Below are 18,655 nucleotides of genomic sequence, written 5' to 3'. Positions count from 1 at the left end.
TCTGTAGTACTCCTCATGAGAGCTGTCTTGAAGCTTCATATGTTTGCCATTTGTCTTCTAAATGGGGCCTTCCTAAAGAGGACTCAAGGTAGCTGTTCCTGCCTATCCTTTCTCTCCCTGATTAAGCTATTAGTCCTTTCCTAAGGGCCGGGATTGGGTGTCAAGTGTTGGGTGGAGCCAGGAACCATGTACAACCTTAGAGTGTGAACTGAGGCTGGGGCAATTGAAGGGGCATCACCCGCCAGAGTTGGTGCTTCTCCTCACTAGTATCTCGCCAAACACCAGATCAGGTGCTGTCCCTTTGTCTGCTGTGTCCATGCTCCTAACCAGCTTAATTGGACTACTGGAATCCTAAACCCAAATGCCAAGTAAGTAACACATAGGGACGAGTGGAGCCAGATATTTAAGGAGACAAGGAAACTGGGAAGCAGCAAGGAAAAATGGAGTGTAACTGGCAGTGGTGGAGAAGGTGAATTTGGAGTGACCAGTGCCCCCCTCTTTTTTGGTCTTAGGCCTTCCTGGAGGCCCAGGTTGGCCTGGATCCCTCTGTCGTCCTGCCTCAGTCTCGCAAGTGCAGGGATTACAGCTGTGTGCCAGAATTCCCGGCAGTACTCAGCTCTTGAAGTCACTTGCCTTGCAAACCTGTGGGCTCTTTTGTCCCATCTAGTTTTTCAAATGAAATAAAAAGTACAAATTTTGATGTCAAAGTCCTGAGTTTTATCACCGGCCCAAGTTGCTTTGGCAGTGCTGTTTTCATTGTCAGAGAGAGAACCTCCATTTTCATGCAGTGCTTAGCGTCTGCAGTTACTCAGAATCCACACTTGTTTAGTCTTACTCTGAATTGTCACCGTTGTCTGAAATTACCAATAGTAGTGTTTCCGGCCAGTCGACGTCAGCCTGAATCTCTTGGAAACTAGGAGGGTGACTACAGTGCTTACGGCCTGTGTGTGGTTGTGTGTGTCTGTAATCCTAAAGAGAGTGAGGTTGGTGGGGTAGTTGAGTCTGGGAATTTGGAACCAGGCTGAGCTACATAGTGAAAACAGGGCTGAGGTGAGGTCACTTAAGCACATGAGTTTGAGACCTATGTGGTTACTATGTTCAGACCCCTTTCTCAAAACAAAGCACATTAAGATCCCATGATTCCTTAATGTAATACCTAGAACATATTAAGATCTCAGCACTCATGGACTTGTGAGATGCTTCAATAGATAAAGACCCTTGTCACTAAGCCTGAGTCCAACCCCTGTAGCCCACGTGGTAGGTGGAAAGAATCAGCTCCCAAAGTTGTGTAGCTTACACATGTGCATAACGTGTGCATACACAATAAATTGCAACAAAACATTAAAAAAATAACGTTTGTTGGAGCCAGAGAGCTGGCTTCACATTTAAGAACAAATCCTGCTCCTGTAGCGGACCTCGCTTCCCTGCCCCCCCACACCTGGCGGCTCCCTCCACCCCTTTTTCTTGTAGAAGGAGTAAGGAATAAATACATAATCAGATCCAGTTTTATCTTTTTGGTGTGGGTACCTGATGGCTAGTGCTGTATGGGGCCTGGGTGTAGCTCCTTGGTAGAGAGAGAGCACTTACCTCACAGTCCAGACACTGGCTTTGACCTCATCCTGAGAAAGAAGTCTGCTCACCTCATGGATGCTGCTGGGTAGGTCATGTGGGCTCAGGGAGCATGACGGCACTTTCCATGTCTCCTCATCTGCGAAGATGGATTTTAGAACCCCAGTGTTGTAGTGATACATTACTATATACTAATGGCTAGAAAGAGCACACTGGATTTAGTAGTCTGTGGTGTACTATGTGGGCTGGGTTAGACAAGAGGAAGGCAGGAGGTTTTCAAGTCAGAAGCAGAGAATTTTTTCTGGTTTTGGTTTAGTTTATGTTGTGTGTGTGTTTAAAGGTTTATTTAATATGAATACAGGGTTGTGTCTGGATGTACAGCTGCACGCCAAAGGAGGGCATCAGATCACATTATAGATTATTGTGAGCTAATATGTGGTTGCTGGGAATTGAACTCAGATCCTCTCTGGAAGAGCAATCAGTGCTCTTAACCACTGAGCCATCTCTCCAGCCCTAGTTTTTGTCTTTGTTTTTTTCTTTTTTCAGACAAGGTTTCTCTGCATAGTCTTGTCTGTTCTGGAACTTGATATGTGGACCAGGCTGGCCTCAAACTCAAGACAGTTGTGAGCTGCCATGTGGATGCTAGGAATTGAACTCAGGACCTCTGGAAGAGCAACCAGTGCTCTTAACCTGAACCATCTCTCCAGCCCTAATTTTATACTTCTTTTTTTTTCTTCCGAGACAGGGTTTCTCTGTGTAGCCTTGACTGTCCTAGACTGGCTTTGTAGACCAGGCTGGCCTTGAACTCATAGCGATCTGCCTGGCTCTGCCTCCCAAGTTCTGGGATTAAAGGTGTGTGCCACTACACCCAGCTGACTTCATACTTTTTAATGAACAGTTCTCAGAGTGGAATTTTAAACATTTACTTCTATGCAATATACGTATTTTCTATTTCCTTATAAGCCCCTCAGCAGCTTGCAACTATAGTAGCTGTTCACTTAGTTGTCCCTATTGGCTCAGACCCTGCCTCAAGGGGTCCTAAAGTGCTCTAGTTCAGCTTTAGAAGAGTACCTCCCAACACATAGCCCTGCTTACCTGTCAGGCCATAGGTCAGGTCTTTCTTTGGTCAGCCTATGGGTTGTTAAGTTGGCCCGTTCTTGGCTTTGGGGTATTTCCACCTTCCAAGTTCTGGGATTGCAGGGGAGCACCAGCATCCCTGTAGAATAGTGAATGAAGAGAATCCAGACCTCTACTCAGAGCATTGGATTAGAATGTTAGCAAGTGCACTCCGTACAGGGTGTGTGGTCTAACTCACTCCATCTCTAGGCCCTCAGGTAGGGGAGATGGTGTAGCTCGAGGAGTCCCAGGGGCTGAGCTGAGTGATTCTGTATCTAGGGAACCTGTTGTACTTTGACCCACTGAGTGAAAACTTAATTGTTCTCTGACCGCGTGAGATTGAAGTGACCAGATATGGAATGGTTTTTTTGTTGTTGTTGTTTGATTTTTTGAGACAGGGTTTCTCTGTGTAACGGCTCTAGTTGTCCTGGAACTCGCACTCACAGGGATCCACTGCCTCTGCCTCCCAAGTTCTGGGATTAAAGGCATGCGCCACCATCACCTGGCTTTGTTTTGGGCTTTTTTGTTTGTTTGTTTTGATTTGTTTTGTTTTGTTTTCTCCAGACAGGGTTTCTCTGTAGCCCAAAACTCACTTGGTAGACCAAGCTGGCCTCCAACTCACATCCGCTTGCCCCCTCTTCCCAAGTGGTGAGGTTAAAGGTATGTGCCACCACCCCCAGATGATATGGAATGTTTTGTTTTGTTTTGTTTACTTCTTTATTTATTTTTGAGACAGGGTTTCTCTGTGTAGCCTTGGCCTTCCTGTAACTCACTGTAGACCAGTCTGGCCTCAAACTCATAGAGATCTGCCTACCTCTGCCTCCCAACTGCTGGAATTAAAAACATGGGTCTCTGCTCTCCAACAATATGGAATGTTTTAATAAAAGGGGCTCTGGGCATTCTGCTTGTGATTCTTCTATTTATTTAAAAATATTTCCTTAATATGAAAAAAACTTGGTGTCGGGTAGTGAAAAGTATTCTGAAAAGTCAAACAGGGGAAGAATTGATTGCTGAGGGAAATACATGTGGCCAGGTCAACCCTTTGGATAGATAGCCATGAGGTCTGTGGGATTCTCATGCAAAGACTTGCGTTTCAGACACATTTTGTGTTGAAGATTTCCTCACTCATTGCATAGAATGAGCCTAAACCATCCTTAGTAATAGATTGTAAAGACTTTGCTACCCACATTTGAGGCTGGGAGTGCTCCCTCACCATCCACAGTTAACACAGATGTCACACTGCTACTTCAGGTCCTAGTAAGAGCCTGTTGTAGGAACTGATGGTCCTCCGTGTAGGTACTGCAGACGGGAACACCTATGCTGGACAACAGGAAGAGATCTTATACATCATACAGTTTCCAGGGTTGTTTTTGTTTATGTTTTTGTTTTTCTGGTGTCTGTGCTGAGAATGTTTCTGTGTTGTAGAGGAAAAACAATAGAGCACATGTTGCTTAGTTCTCAGAAGAAGCCATTCTTATCAGTAACCACTATGTGAATCCTTACTTGTCTCACCTTTTTCTTTAGTGAAAATATGGCCCTTTTAAATTGATATTTAATGTTACTGTTATCAGTGGATTAAAACCAGACCAGTAACTACCGAGGGCTGATTGGTACATTAACATTTGATCACATTACAGTCTAGTTTCTTTTTGTATTACATAGAAATCTTCTAGCTTTTACTTAAGCTTTGACCTTGTATTCCTTTCTTCATAAAAGTTGAGGGATAATATTTCATCATTGAACTCTTACTCGGTGGCCAGTTGTCTACATCTTTGCATCTTCTGAGCTGATCTAGAAAAGGGGACTGCATAGATTTGAAATTAGCGATAATTTCTGAAGACAGAGTCCAGTTTTCAGGAAGTAGAATAAATTATAAAGGTAGCCTGGAGGGGTGCAGTGGCTTTGATTTGTCAGGTGCTGACTGGTGGATGATGCTAAGCCACTGCCCCCAGATTCATGTGCTGCCCAGACAGTAGGGCCCTCTGTGAAATCATCCAGCTGGCCACAGACCAGAATTTGGGCTCCCAAACAGGCCTCAGACTTGAGGGAGGTTGATGTCATCTGCTTTATCCTGCACCCCATTTTCGTTGTTCAACATAATGTGTGGGAAATCAAGGGACTAGTTGTTAAAAGAGAACAAAGCTTTGTCTGTGCCTAAAAGGGTCATGCTGGAGGTTTTTACCGTAAATAACTCTGGAACAGTATGAAAAAAAACATTTGATCTGGCTTCACCCCCGCAGCAGTGTTGTCAGGGCAGCAGCTGGGCTTTCCTTCTCACTCCTTCCCTTCCTCTTCCTCTGTCTTCCCTGCTGCCCACCCCCTCCAATGAAGCTCGACTAGCGCCTGTGTCGGTTAGTAGTGTAGCAAGCTGAGAGGGACAGGGAGAGCGCATCAGCCTGCCAGCCCACCAGTGCCTGGAGAGTTCCATGGCTGATTCTCAACAGTTGTACAGAAATCTCCTTGCTATTAGCCTAAGCAGCAGTGGGCGTGCTGTGCTGGTCGGCACTGGATTGGGTGGGAAATGTGAAAGGATTTAGCGCTGGATGTTGCTTGCTGTATAAGTCCTCAGTCTGCTCTGTGATCTTCTGACTTTAGAAACAGAGTTGACAGATTGTGTATTTGCTTTTGACTGAAAAGTCAGGTGGGGCTCAAGAGATGGCTAAGTGGGTGTGAATTAACATGTACTGCTCTTTCAGAGGACTTGAATTTGGTTCCTTGCACCCACTGTGTGGCTTACAATCACCCAGAATTCCATCTCTGAAGTGACCTGCACCTCCACACAAACATACATAATTAAAAATAAAAGCAAATCTTTGAAGGGAAAGAAAGATCAGTAAATTCTGTCTGTGTTCTTCGCTTTTAGATACAGTGGCAATTGTGCTTTCATGTTTCTTTGTTCGGAAAGTTGAACTCAGAACTTCTAGAATATTCACTTTACCTAGTCCCTGCCCTCAGGTAGCCTGACTCTCCCTCCCACCCCACATCTTAAGATGGTCTCACAAAACCTAGGCTAGTCTTAAACTTGGTATGTAAGCTTGGAAGATAACTCTTCTGTTAATCCTCTATTTCCCAAATGCTAGAATCATAGTATGGATTACTACCCTGGCTCTGCGCTTGCGTGCATGCGTGCGTGCGTGCGTGCGTGTTTAGTTCTCTCTACTGTGTGGCTTCCGGGGATTGAATTTAGGTAATCAGGCTTGTTCTCAAGCACTCTTAGTTGCAGAACCATCTTGCCAGCTATAGCCTTTTGAAAGTGTTCGTCATTCTTTCTCCAGACTAGAACTATTGGGGTTTTTGTTTGGTTTAGTTACTTTGTTTGAGACAGGGTCTTACTGGAAGCCCTGGCTGCCTTGGTCCTCGATGTAGTCTGAGGCTGTTCTCAAAGTTGATCCTCCCCTGCCTCAGGACTGCTAGATTTACAGGCACGAGCCAGCAGCCCTAGCTTCCTGTTGTATTATTCCTGTAGTTTATTCCTTATCAGATTAAGAACCACATTCCAGAAATGCTAGAGTTAACCCTGGGTCCCTCACTGTGTTGGTTAGGGTTTCTATTGCTGTGATAAAACACCATGACCAAAAGTAACCTGGCCTTACTTAAAGCCCAGGAATCCAGGGCAGAAACAGATCATGGTGCAGTGGGGCTTACGGGCATGCTCAGTTTGTTTTCTTATATTACCCAAGCCCACCTGCCCAGGGGTGCAGCTGCCCCCCAGTGGAGCTGGACCCTCCCACATCAATCATTAATCAAGAAAATGCCCCCTCAGCCTTGCCCACAGGCCAATCTGTTGGGAGCACTTTCTCAAATGAATCACCCTCTTTTAAGACTAGTTCTAGCTGGGTACAGTGGCACACACCTGTAATCCCAGCACTTAGGAAGCAGAGGCAGGTGGATCTCTGTGAGTTCAAGGCCAGCCTGGTCTACAAATCCAGTCCAGAACAGCCGAGGCTGCCCAGGGAAACCCTGTCTTAGATTGCCTCTCCAAAAATACTCTAGTTCCTGTCAAGTTGGCAGAAAACTCCCATCTCGTGTACTCTCCCTCTGTCGTCTGAAAGGGTGGCGTACTCGCTTTGCTAGGCTTTTGTGCCTTATGGTTTCTAATATCCTGCTGTTTTCCTCAGGATAGGCCTAGTTGTTTTTATTCCCCTTCAGTGACCACTTGTGCCCCAATCGTCCTTGGGTTTGGCTAACATAGTATACTACTCTGCCACCTCCTAAATAAGTTCAGGGGGAGCATGAGGTAACGTGGTGGTTGGGGAGTTCTGAGTGAGGACTAGCAGACAGTTGTGATAGTACTCCTAGTCCTTCTAACAGTAACACCTCACTGAGTGTTAGTGTGACAGGTGCTGTTCCAGGCCTTGCCTCCTCAGTGATCATAGGAAGTAAGCACACTGTGCCCTTACTTTGTGAATAAAGCACAGAGGTTAAGGAGCATGTCTAAGGCTTTACAGCCAGTAAGTGATGCAGCTATGATTTGAGCATAGGCCAGACAGTCAGAAGCTTTCATCATTTTTCTTCTCTTTGTTGTTTATTTTGCTTTTTTGAGACCAGGTCTCACATAGCCCAGCTGGCCATGAACTCTGTGTAGCTTAGCATGGCTTTGAACTCCTTCCTGATCCTCTGTCCCTGTTTCCCAAGTGCTGAGATTGCAGGCATGAGCTACCATGCCCAGCTTAGAACCTCCCATCTTTTGTTGTTGTTTGTTTGAGACAGAGTTTTTCTCTGTAGCCCTGGATGTCCTGGACTAACTTTGTAGACCAGGCTGTCCTTGAACTCAGAGAGATCTGCTTGCTTCTGCCTCCTGAGTGCTGGGATTACAGATGTATGCTACCAAAGCCTGACTTTTTAAAAAATTACTTTATTTTACATGTATGGGTGGTTTGCTTGCATGTATATCTGTGTACCACATTCATGTCTGGTTCTCAAGAACCTTGGACCCCTGAGTCAGTGATGATTGTGAGCCATCATGTGGGTCTGGGAAGTGAGCCATGGTGCTGTGCAAGAGCAGCCAGTTCTCTGAACTACTGAACATCTCTCCAGCCTAGAACCTTTCATTTTTAGCCAACATCCTGTATTGTCTCTCAAAGAAAGAAAGTAGGTGTCATTGTTGAGAGTATTTTTATTCTGTACTAGGTCTAGGCCGGGCCCACAAGCATGGTGCTTGTCCTTAGGCTCAGCCTAACCTGAAGAAGGCAAGAGTGTATAGGAGCCAGTGCGCAGGGTACCTGATCCCCTGCAGCTGCACTTAGAGTCAGTGTTAGCTGCTGCGTGGGCCCTGGGAACCAAACCCTGGTCCTCTGGAAGAGCAGCCAGTGCTCCTAACTGTTGAGCCACCTCTTCAGCCCCTACGATGACTCTTTAATGGGATTTGTGTGGTGATTTTCTCGTGATAAAACTGGGTTTGGTGGGGGAAAACTGCTGAGGTCAAATGTCATTCTTATCACATATCAGCAGGACTCGTCACAGGTCATCTGGCTGAGTTAGTGTTTGGCGGGCTGCTCCACTGTAGCTATTCTTTTTCTACTGTGCTGGGATGAAGTCATTTAGTGCAGCCAGCCACACAGGGGGTGGGGAGTTAGAGTCGCTTCCTTGAGGGTGTGGCATTAGTCTCAGGAGATTTGTCTCTTCTCCATCAGTTATTTGTTTCACCATGCATGAGTTCATAGATACTACATACTTCAGATTATGATCCATTTCTACTTTATTTTGCTGATGAAATTGTTTTCAGCTTGAGCTATTCAGAGCAGCTTCCTTGGGCTTGTCCCTTTCACATACTCCCATCCCTGATGTTTTGTCTTTGAGGGCTTCCTCACATTTTGACACTGTAAGATACCATGATCATGTATATTTTCTGATTGGTCCTAGAATCCAGGATCCCCATAAGGGTTTTGTTTTTTGTTTGTTTATTGGATTGTCTTTTAGAATAGATAGTATTATTAATTAATAAGTTTTTTCCCGATGCCCTCACCTAACAACAGTTGTAACAACAGGTGGCCACATAGTGCCATCCTTGGAATTCTAGAGCAAGGCTGGTGTTGTGTGAGCACAAGTGGGCTAGGATGGGAAAGAGCCATGGTGGTAAGGGGACCAAGCAGGCAGGGAGCCAGGGCTAGGGACATTCAGATTCCTCTAGGTCCTGGTGTAGTACTGTGTGAAGTTGGTCATCAGTACAGAAGGTCAGGTCACTAAGAGCATCCATGTGAACTCTATTTGTGTCTTTAGCAGGCTGTGGTTGAAAATGACAGGGACCTTCCTAATAAATTGTTCATGAGATAAATTTGTGGGCTTTCCTCACTAAACAAATCATACATAACTCAGTTTGCCTCTCTTCCAGTCTTTTAATCTCAATTTCAAGCAGACTTAAGGGCAAATGTACCATACAGACTTCAGGCTCTTAACACGTACTTGTTCCTTCCTCCAGGTGAGCACTATTCTGGCTTATCCCTAAGAGCTTTATTGACCTGAGCTACTTAGAGTTCTTCTATGTTGGGCAGGGTGTTATCTTGAATGTTTGGTAATGGAGGTGGTCAGCAGGCATGTTTCTGGACCAGCTCAAGAACCTGCTCCTAGCCACTGCTTAGAAAAATCCAAGGAGAGAGAATTCTAGATGAATCTGTTTCCCCAGTGACCCATTTTTTTACTTAGTAGACTGTTTCAGTGTGAGTGCTCACATAGTGTTGACAGCAATTACTCTGCTTATGTAATCAACACCTTTTCCTCTCTTTTCAAGTTGCGAATTTTGGGTTGCTTTTCATTAGAAATTGTTATCTAGAAATGAAATTATTACTTCCTATTCCATGATGTCATTTACAAACCAATTTTAGAGTTTAATATTACCTTTGTTTAACCAAAGCATTCTATGAATTACTACAAGTGATCCCAACACTGAGGAGGCAGGCTACAGGAGTAGGATCTACTCGTGAGATCACCCAAGTTTGATGTCAGTTGAGTTCCAGCCCAGCTGAGGCCACATTAGTTAGACCCTACCTTCAAAACAACAGCAGCAAACCCTGAGGATTTAGTATTCTAAGAGGCAAAATCAACAGCTGTTTAGCATGTTGCCTAAGTAATTCTGTAGAATTTAAGAAGAAAAGAAACATCCTAATTATTGGAAAACAGGTGATATGTAATCAACATTTTGTAATTAAAGGAACGTTAAAAACATCATTTGCACCTGGCTTTGTGTGTGCACCTTCAATCCTAGCCCTTGGGAGGCCGAGGCAGGCAGATTTCTGAGTTCAAGGCCAATCTGGTCTACAGAGTAAGTTCCAGGACAGTTGGGGCTTCACAGTGAAACCTTGTCTTGAAAAACCGAAACAACAAAACAAAAACATCATTTGCTTGGACTGTGGCAGGGGACTGAGGCGGGAGGGTTACCACAAATTCCAGGCCGTCCAATGCTACCCTGTGCCACAGTCCAAGCAAACAAACTTGCAGGTTGGACTAACTCATACAAAGTGCTAGGCATTCTAACAGGTCTAATATTTCCCTAAAAACCAGCAAGTTTTATATCAAGTACAAATAAGTGCAGTTATTTAACAGCAATGCTATTAAGTCTTGGAAAGGAAAAAAAAAATCTCATAACCCCAACCTCATTATATAAACCAGCAGGTAGCTAAAATTAAGGAATAGGAAACTGGATCAAACTCAGCAATTACTCAGAGCCCACGAAGTCAATGGGCTGAAATGATGAAGCCGCTTCTATTTCCAAGCATCCAAGTAAATACCCTTGCGTGGTTGGGTCAGCGTAAGGTGATGAGGATGGAACTGTGATGTGCAAAGGAACACTAAACATTATCACACATTGTTTCTAGAAGGTGATACTTATGCTGATAAATGGCACTGGGTTGGTTGGAGTTGGTGTCTGGGTCCTGGCAAGTGTCACAGCTGGCAGGGAAATAATCCCCATGAGGTAAATATGAAACTTGGGTCAGCATGACTTAGCCAGTGCTGTGTCAAATACTTCTGGAGTCTGACAAAACAGGGGTTTTTTTTTGTGTGTTTTGTTTTAACATATTTAAACATAGTAAAACTTTGGGGAAAGTTTCCACATGAGCACAACAACACTTTAGGCATAGCTTCGGTTTTTTGTTTGTTTGTTTGTTTTGTTTTTTTCTTCGAGACAGGGTTTCTCTGAGCTCTGGCTGTCCTGGAACTCGCTCTGCAATCCAGGCTGGGCTCAAACTCACGGAGATCCACCTGTCTCTGCCTCCCAAGTGCTGGGATTAAAGGCGTGCGCCACCACCGCCTGGCCAAGCACCTGTACCTTAACTATAAAAATGAGTTCTGTTGACTGATCCACAGCATTGAGGACAAGGGCATAGTAATAAGTGTAAAGGTGAGTTCTGTTGACTGAGAGGCTTGCTTAGGATTTGGGGGGTTCAGGCTGACTCCATAGTGAAAGACCACCAGGTTGTTAGACAGAGTCCACCTCTAGCCTCCAGGTGAACAGCTGTCGTTCCCTCCTGCTAAGAAAAAGGCCTTTGTGTTTAACAAGTCTGGTTCCTCTAGTGCTTTCTGTAAGCTGGAACCTCTACAGGTTGGGGCTGAGGAGATGGCTCAGCGGTTAAAAGCCTTTGTTTCTCTTGCAGAGGACCTGGGTTCAGTCTTAGCCTCACAGTACCTCACAACCCATCTGTAACTCCGGTTTCAGAGGGTAGAATGCAACCGTCTTCGGACCTCTAAGCACACATGCATTAGGCAAGGCACACGGGCAAAACACTCATACATATAAACAAATCTTTTTTAAAACAACACTTAAGGAAAAAAGGCGGGTCCTTTATTCATCTAGTAATGCAGTTGAGTCTTTGCCCTAGACAAGACCGAACCTCTAATGGTTCTCAGATGCCATGGAGCAGACGGAGCAACTGGTCCTTCCATGCTTGTAAGTTTCTCAGAACGGTGTGGAGGAGCAATGTGAACAGCATTCAGTCCTCTGAGGACCATTTCGAGGCATGAACTGTGGAGTCCTTCAGAGAAACATGACTGAGGCTTTAATTTATGTACCAAATCACTCCATGCAGTATTGCTACCGTGTTTTAGTAAGTTTTATGACCTGCATTTAAGTCCTTTTTACAACCTTGAAAGGCTCCTTTTATTAAATTTTTAAAAAGTTGTCGAAGGACATTTTTAATATTCTAGGAGAAAGTAAGGGGATCATACTCTCTCTTCTAGGAAATAGGTGGCGTTTGTGCCAGATCTTGTAAACAATGTCAAATTGAGGTGTTTGACTTGGGGGGGGGTGTGACCTGGGCTCCCTCCTTGTTTGAGCATGAAGAAGATGAAATCTGATTGGTCACCGCTGCAAGCTTATTCCCACTGTCCTCTACTGGCTCTCTTACAATTGAACACATCTTAGCAGCCTTCAGTTCTTCTCCCCTTAGCATTAAACCAGTGGCATCAGCAATAATGAAATCTCTTTTACCCAAATTCACTTTAGGAAAGTTCTGTGTTGTATGAGACATCATTCATAGGAGACTAATCCAAATTGTTGTTTTTGCAGTGGCTTTGTTCCTATAGCCAGCCTTTTTTATTCAAATTGATTTTATATGTGTGACTATTTTGTCTGCATGTATGTATGCTGTATCACATGTGTGCCTGGTGCCCAAGGAAGTCAGAAAAGGGTGTCATATCCTCTGGACATAGAGTTATAGCTGGTTGTGAGCCACCATGTGGGTGCTGGGAGTCAAACCCAGGCCCTCTACAGAAGCAACAAGTGTTCTAAACCACTGAGCCGTCTCTTCAGTCTGCCTTTTTTAATGTTCCTTAAGAGTCGTTGGTGTGCTTTTGGGAGGCTGGCAGTAGGAAAGGGGGTGCTTAGTGGGTGAGCAGATTCTGAAGAAGGGAAGTCTGGTACCACACTAGCTGCGTTAGCTTGGGATTTAACTACTTCCAGGCCTTTGTGCGTTATAATATGTATATAGTGAGGGTTATCAAGTAGTTTGCTTGCTTGCATTTTTTTTTCCTTAGCCGATAATTCAGGAAAAATATCCCAAGAACAGAGACTTTACCGAATCTTCAGGGCCAGATGCTCCTTTGCCAAGATCGTTACCCATGTGGCTGTCTGCTGATATCTGAGACGTGACTGCACAGGAGCAGCCCTACGCGGCACTTGAGAGGACTGTCAGCTGCCCTGACTCTCTTACCTCTCTTCTTCCTTCGTCAGTGTTTATCCTTTAAGTTTCAGTTTATTCTCCCAAAGTACTCTGGCTCACTATAATCTTGTGCATCTGTAGCAGTGGCTCTTCGCATTGCAGTCCATCTGCCTTCTTCCTGTATTTTGTTTTCAGCTGCACTTTGGTATAATTGGTAAACTAGAAGTTGTATATACAATGTTGGTACTTTGATATACCTAGTTAATTAGCATATTTCATCACTCATACCTAAGACAAGAAGATGTCCACCATCATTAATCATCAAGGACATGCAAAATAAATAAATGAATAAATATATAGTGAATTTTTCTTGTTTCTTATCCTTCCCCTCACCCAGTAACCACAGATCTCAGAATCTTAAATGTTTCACATATTACTGGATGATGTGAATGGCAGAAGCACTGAGCTAATAGTAACTGGTGTTATAGAGGATTTGGGAGTTTTATTAAGATATCCTTTCACATTTGTCTAATAAGTTAGCTTTCTTTAGTTGTAATTTTTCAAAAATAAAACAGCTTTATTATTTTTGATGCTAAGTAACATACGCCTTTGTAGAAAATTAAAAAAATAGAAGGGAGCCGGGCATGTTGGTGCATGCCTGTAATCCCAGTATTCCAGGAGGCAGAGGCAGGGGGATCTCTGTGACTTTGAGGCTAGCCTGGTCTAAAAAACGAGTCCAGACAGCAAAGACTACCCAGAGAAACCCTGTCTCAAAAAGAAAAAGAAGAAAGAAAGAAAAGAAAAGAAAGAAGAAGGGCCAGTTCTTTAAAAGGCTGTTTTGAGTTCAATTCCCAGAATCCCCACAGTAGACAACCAACCTTCATAAATTGCCCTCCCTGACTTCACATGTGTGGTATGGCCCCACCCCTTATCAAAATAATTAAGTAGATGTGCATGCAAGGAGGAAGTCCTACCATTTCAGAATTAACTACTCTTAAAATATGCTTCTGCTGGGTGTGGTGGTACACGTCTTTAATCCCAGAACTCAGGAGGCAGAGGCAGGTGGGTCGCAGTGAGGCCAGCCTGGTCTACAGAGAGAGTTCCAGGACAGCCAGGGCTATCCTGTGGCAAAAAACGAGAAAAACAAACAAACAAAATGCTTCTACTTAGTACATGGTAGTACAGACCTGTGAATTGAGACCAGCCTGGACCAGGATGGCCAAGATGACTGTCTTAAAACAACTACAAAACAGAAAAAGGTCTTTTGCCTCCATGTATGGTGGAACAAAAAAAATATCAATATTTTATGTATAATCATTGCACACAAAAGGGACTGGATGGTAACAAAGAAGGCGTGTGTGGTGTGCTCATCGCTTCTGTGCTGTCTTGGAGTCCTTTGTGGAGCTTTAGCAGCTCCATGTTGGAGCAGAGGACCTGCACGTCCCTAGGAGCTGTCAAGGCCACTGTAGGGAAGGCATGAGAAGACTTTGCGGTCTTCAGTAGTCAGCAGTGGTGGTGGCTGGCTAGGTGGACTTTGTACTTTGAGTCTGGATTTGCTGTGCTTTTCCTTACGGTAAGACGTCAGTTGCTTAAGAAATAAGGTGTTTGGGGCTGCAGAGTTGTCTCGGCAGTTAACAGCACTTGCTGCCCTTCCAGAGTACCTGGGTTCAATTCCCAGCACCAAATAAGTTTTGGTTTTCGTTTTTTCTACAGGGTCTCTCTGTGTAGCCTTGGTTGCCCTGGACTGCCTCCCTCCTCATCTCCCCCCGTATAGACCAGGCTACTCTCACAAAGGCATGGCTAATTTTTTTTTTTTTAAATTATGGAGGTGTTTTAATTTATCCACTTAACAAATACAAAGACTGTGTTTGATCAATGTTGTGGCATGCACCTTTAATTCCAGTACTTTGGAAGCAGAAGCAAGTGGATCTCTGTGAGTTCAAGACATGCCTGGTCTGTATCGCCAGTGTTATATAGGGAGACTCTATCAAATAAATAAAGTGTTGAATCACAATTTTCTTTGGGAAATGGTTAAAAATGTTTAAGTTTTGCAACATGCTAAATATATTTATACATTTTTTTAAAAATTTATTTATTATTTATATAGTGTTTTGCTTGCAAGAAGCGGGCACCAGATCTCATTGTAGGTGGTTGTGAACCACCATGTGGTTGCTGAGAATTGAACTCAAGAACTTTGGAAGAACAGACAGTGCTCTTAACCTCTGAGCCATCTCGCCAGCCCTACATTTATAAATTTTTTTAAAAATGGCATGAATGGTCATTTGCATAAATGTTTAAATAGGCTGTGTATATTAAACACCTGTAATCTCAATACTTACTGAGTTGAAGAGGCACGAGGATGAAGAATTGAAGGTCATCGTTTACATGTCAAATTCAGGGACATCCTAGGCTACCTGACCCCTGGCTTAAAACAACAAAAAAGTCTAAATGTGCGCTACTCAGTTTTCCTTTTATTTCTTTTTTTCTTTTTGGTTTTTCACCTCTGGACTGGGCATGTTGGCACGTGCTTTTAATTTCAGCACTCAGACTGGCGGATCTCTTGGAATTCAAGGCCAGCCTGGTTTACATAGTGAATTCCAGGGCTAGGTAGGGAGATTTTTATATTAAAACTTTTCAGCTATGAAAGAATTCCAATCTTTAATTAATGTTTTTTTTTCAGACAAGGCTTCTCTGTGTAGCCTTGGCTATCTTGGACTCACTTTGTAGACCGAGCTTGCCTTGAATTCACAGAGATCTACCTGCCTCTGCCTCTGCCTCTGCCTCTGCCTCTCTAAGTGCTGGGATTACAGCCGTGTGCCACTGGGACTAGCTAAGAATTCCTTTTTTTTTTTTTTTTTTTTTTTTTTTTTTGGAGACAGGGCTTCTCTGTGTAGCCTTAGCTATCTTGGACTCACTTTGTAGATCAGGCTGGCCTTGAATTCACAACGATCCTCCTGCCTCTGCCTCCCAAGTGCTGGAATTACAGCCATGTGCCACTAGGACTAGCTAAGAATTCCATCTTAACAAACAACATTAGCATATCAAGTTTAAGGAAGCCACTTTTTGTGGAGAAAGTTCGATTTATCTTCCGTTTTAGATTCAGTGTGTGTGTGTGTGTGTGTGTGTGTGTGTGTGTGTGTGTGTGTGTGTGTTCGTGTTCAAGCTCAGTGCTTGAGGAGGGACGAGGCATAAGATTTTGAAGCTGGAGGGAGCTCCAGGTGGTTGAGGGCCATCTGACTGCATACTGGAAACCTAACTTACGTCCTCTGTAAGGACAGTATGTGCTCTCAAGCTCTGAGCCTTCTCTCCAGCCACCATGACGCAATTAACATGTTTGCAGAAACAGATCATGTGCATACATGGCTTTTCCTTTTGTATAGTCAAGTGTCCTAAGTCTATTCTCACTCTTCCAACCTTGCCCTGTCAAGATTTGCTTTATATAATAAAAGTGTGTTATGTACCTTTCTTTTCTTTTTTGGTGTGTGTGTGTGTGTGTGTGTGTGTGTGTGTGTGTACACACGTGTGTGGCATGCTCTTCTTTAGGGAATAATAAATTTATATTCTATGATGTAATTTAGGACGCTGGCTGTATTGGTAGTATAGCATCGACAGATCTTAGCACCAGTGAAGTTGCTTAGCCTGAAAATCCAAGATAGGCCTCTGGGACCCACGTGGGGAAGGAAGGAGAGGCTAAGTCTCATGACCTCCGCTGTGCCCAGACAGACAGACACACACAAAATAAACAGATGAATATTTAAAATATTTTAAAACAGATGTTAGGAGCTTTAGAGAGAAAGCACTGACTGCTCTTGCAGAGGACCTACATGGCAGCTCCCGCTCTAGGGGATGCGTGGCCCTCTTCTGACCTCCTGGTGTATCTGAGGGGCACAGTAAAGAAACTGCCACCATGACTGCTCCGTAAGGGGAAAGGTGGGCTAGAGAGAAAAGGTATCCAGAGGTGTCTGGATGAGTCCAGACCAGAGAGAAAGAAAAACAGGCTGGACATGGCCAAGGCTACCTGAGAGTGTGTGAGGTGGACAAATCATATAAATTATAAGGGGTTTTCCCTTTGGGGGCCAGAAAATCCATTTCACAAGTTCTGGAGGAATTCTGGCCTTTATTTAACCACCAGCTTGAGCTCATTTCTACCTGTGGAAGGCCTGAGACCTAATACCTGGCATCAGGCACACATGAGGTGCATGTACATATATGCAGGCAGAACACTATATATAAAATAATCTTTAAAAAGGAAAAAAAAAAACAGATTTTAGCCTGTAGGGTATTTGAATGAATAAATTTTTACTGTTTCATTTTTTTAATAAATGGGGTGTTTTATTTTTTAATCCAGTCCTTGTCTTTTTTAAAAAGTTACGTAAATTTTAGTTACGTGTATATGTGTGGGTGGGTGGGGTAGGTATGCGCACATGAGTGCAGGTGTCCTAGAAGGCTGGAGGCAGCAGATCCCTGGAGGTGGAGTTACAGTGGTTGTTAGCCACTGGACATGAGTGCTGGACAGTGAACGAGCAGTCCAGCCATCTCTCCAGCCACTCACCGCCTTTTTAGTTTGGTTTGTTTTTTGAGACAAGGTCTCATATTGACTAGATTGGTCTTGAGTTCTTTGTGTAGTTGAGGATGGCCTTGAACTTGTGATCCTCTTTCATCCACTTGGACAGTATTGGGATTATAGGTGTGCATTGCCACACTCAGTTTTTATAAGGTGCTGGAGATCAAGCCCAGGGCTTTGTATAAGTCCTTTTCAGGTCAACAACACCCCCAACCCCTCACTATCTGCGGTCTTTTAATCTTGTATCTCTGTTTCCCCATTTCTGTAATTGCCCTTCCTCAGAGTTGATTATCCAATAACTGTTCTTTATTTCTTCTTTAGATCACAGATTCTGCTAACCATATTCTGTATGCCAAGGAGGATGCAACTAAAGGGAAGTTTGCCTTTACCACGGAAGACTACGACATGTTTGAAGTGTGTTTTGAGAGCAAGGGTAAGTAGTCACAATGGTTTCCCTGCATGGATCCTCTCCTCCAGCTCCGCAGAGCTACCTGCTGCAGCAGACTTTGACTGCTCGCTTCATTTGGTTCCTGTTTGTTCTCAAGCAGAGACCTGGTGCCTTGTAGCCTTTATGGATCTTTTAAAAGACTGTCTGGGTGGTTTCTAGGGCCATGGACCCTCCTGTCTGGTACTATAATGATGTGTAAGTATCATGGTACATTTATTCCACATCTCAGTGCTATGGCTGATAATGTATCAGTGTGGGGTCATCATCCACAGATCATTCCCATAGCAGATACTGGGCATGGTGGAGGCTGTGTAATGGTAGGATCCTTAAACTGGAGAAATCTTTCCACTTAGTTTTGCTGTGAACCTAAATCTGCTATAATAAAATCTGGGAAAACGAAAACATAGATTATCCATTTGCTAGGCAAATGCAGAGAGAGATATTACTAGTGAGGTTTTGTTTGCTTGTTTGTTTGTTTGACAAGTTTTAAAGATGCTTTAAGACCATCATATCAGCCAAAGATATAGAATAACTGTTCTGCACAAGAATTATATAGTGTATACTCAGATCAGCCAGAGGCCCATGGTTTTGTGATTTTATTTGGGCTTGGGAAATAGCTAATGCTATATACTATGTATGACACACAGAGAGGGAAGACTTCAGTAGACAGAGAATACTCAGGAATCAGGAATAGTGACTTGCACCCACAATCTCAGCACTCATGAAACTGAGGCCACAGGATTACTCTGAGTTTGAGGTTATCCTGAGCTGCAGCATGAGAGCATCTTTTAAACTATATTTTAAAAAATTAAAAACAAAACAGAAATAGGAGAGAAGAGGTAGGCAGTTTTTTTTTGTTTTGTTTTG

General features: G+C 43.7%; 1 protein-coding gene across 1 annotated transcript in view; it reads left to right on the top strand.

The window, feature by feature from the left end:
- Nucleotides 1–18,655, top strand: part of Tmed10 (transmembrane p24 trafficking protein 10) — a 36,557-nt gene that overhangs the window by 1,775 nt on the left and 16,127 nt on the right. Inside the window, exon 2 of the mRNA XM_051149466.1 lies at nucleotides 17,662–17,773. Within this exon, the coding sequence (XP_051005423.1) occupies nucleotides 17,662–17,773 (112 nt within the window). The remainder of the gene's footprint in view (nucleotides 1–17,661; nucleotides 17,774–18,655) is intronic.

The sequence above is a fragment of the Acomys russatus genome, chromosome 1, assembly GCF_903995435.1.
Source record: "Acomys russatus chromosome 1, mAcoRus1.1, whole genome shotgun sequence".
Lineage (NCBI taxonomy): Eukaryota > Metazoa > Chordata > Mammalia > Rodentia > Muridae > Acomys > Acomys russatus.
This window is presented reverse-complemented; position numbering and strand designations above follow the sequence as displayed.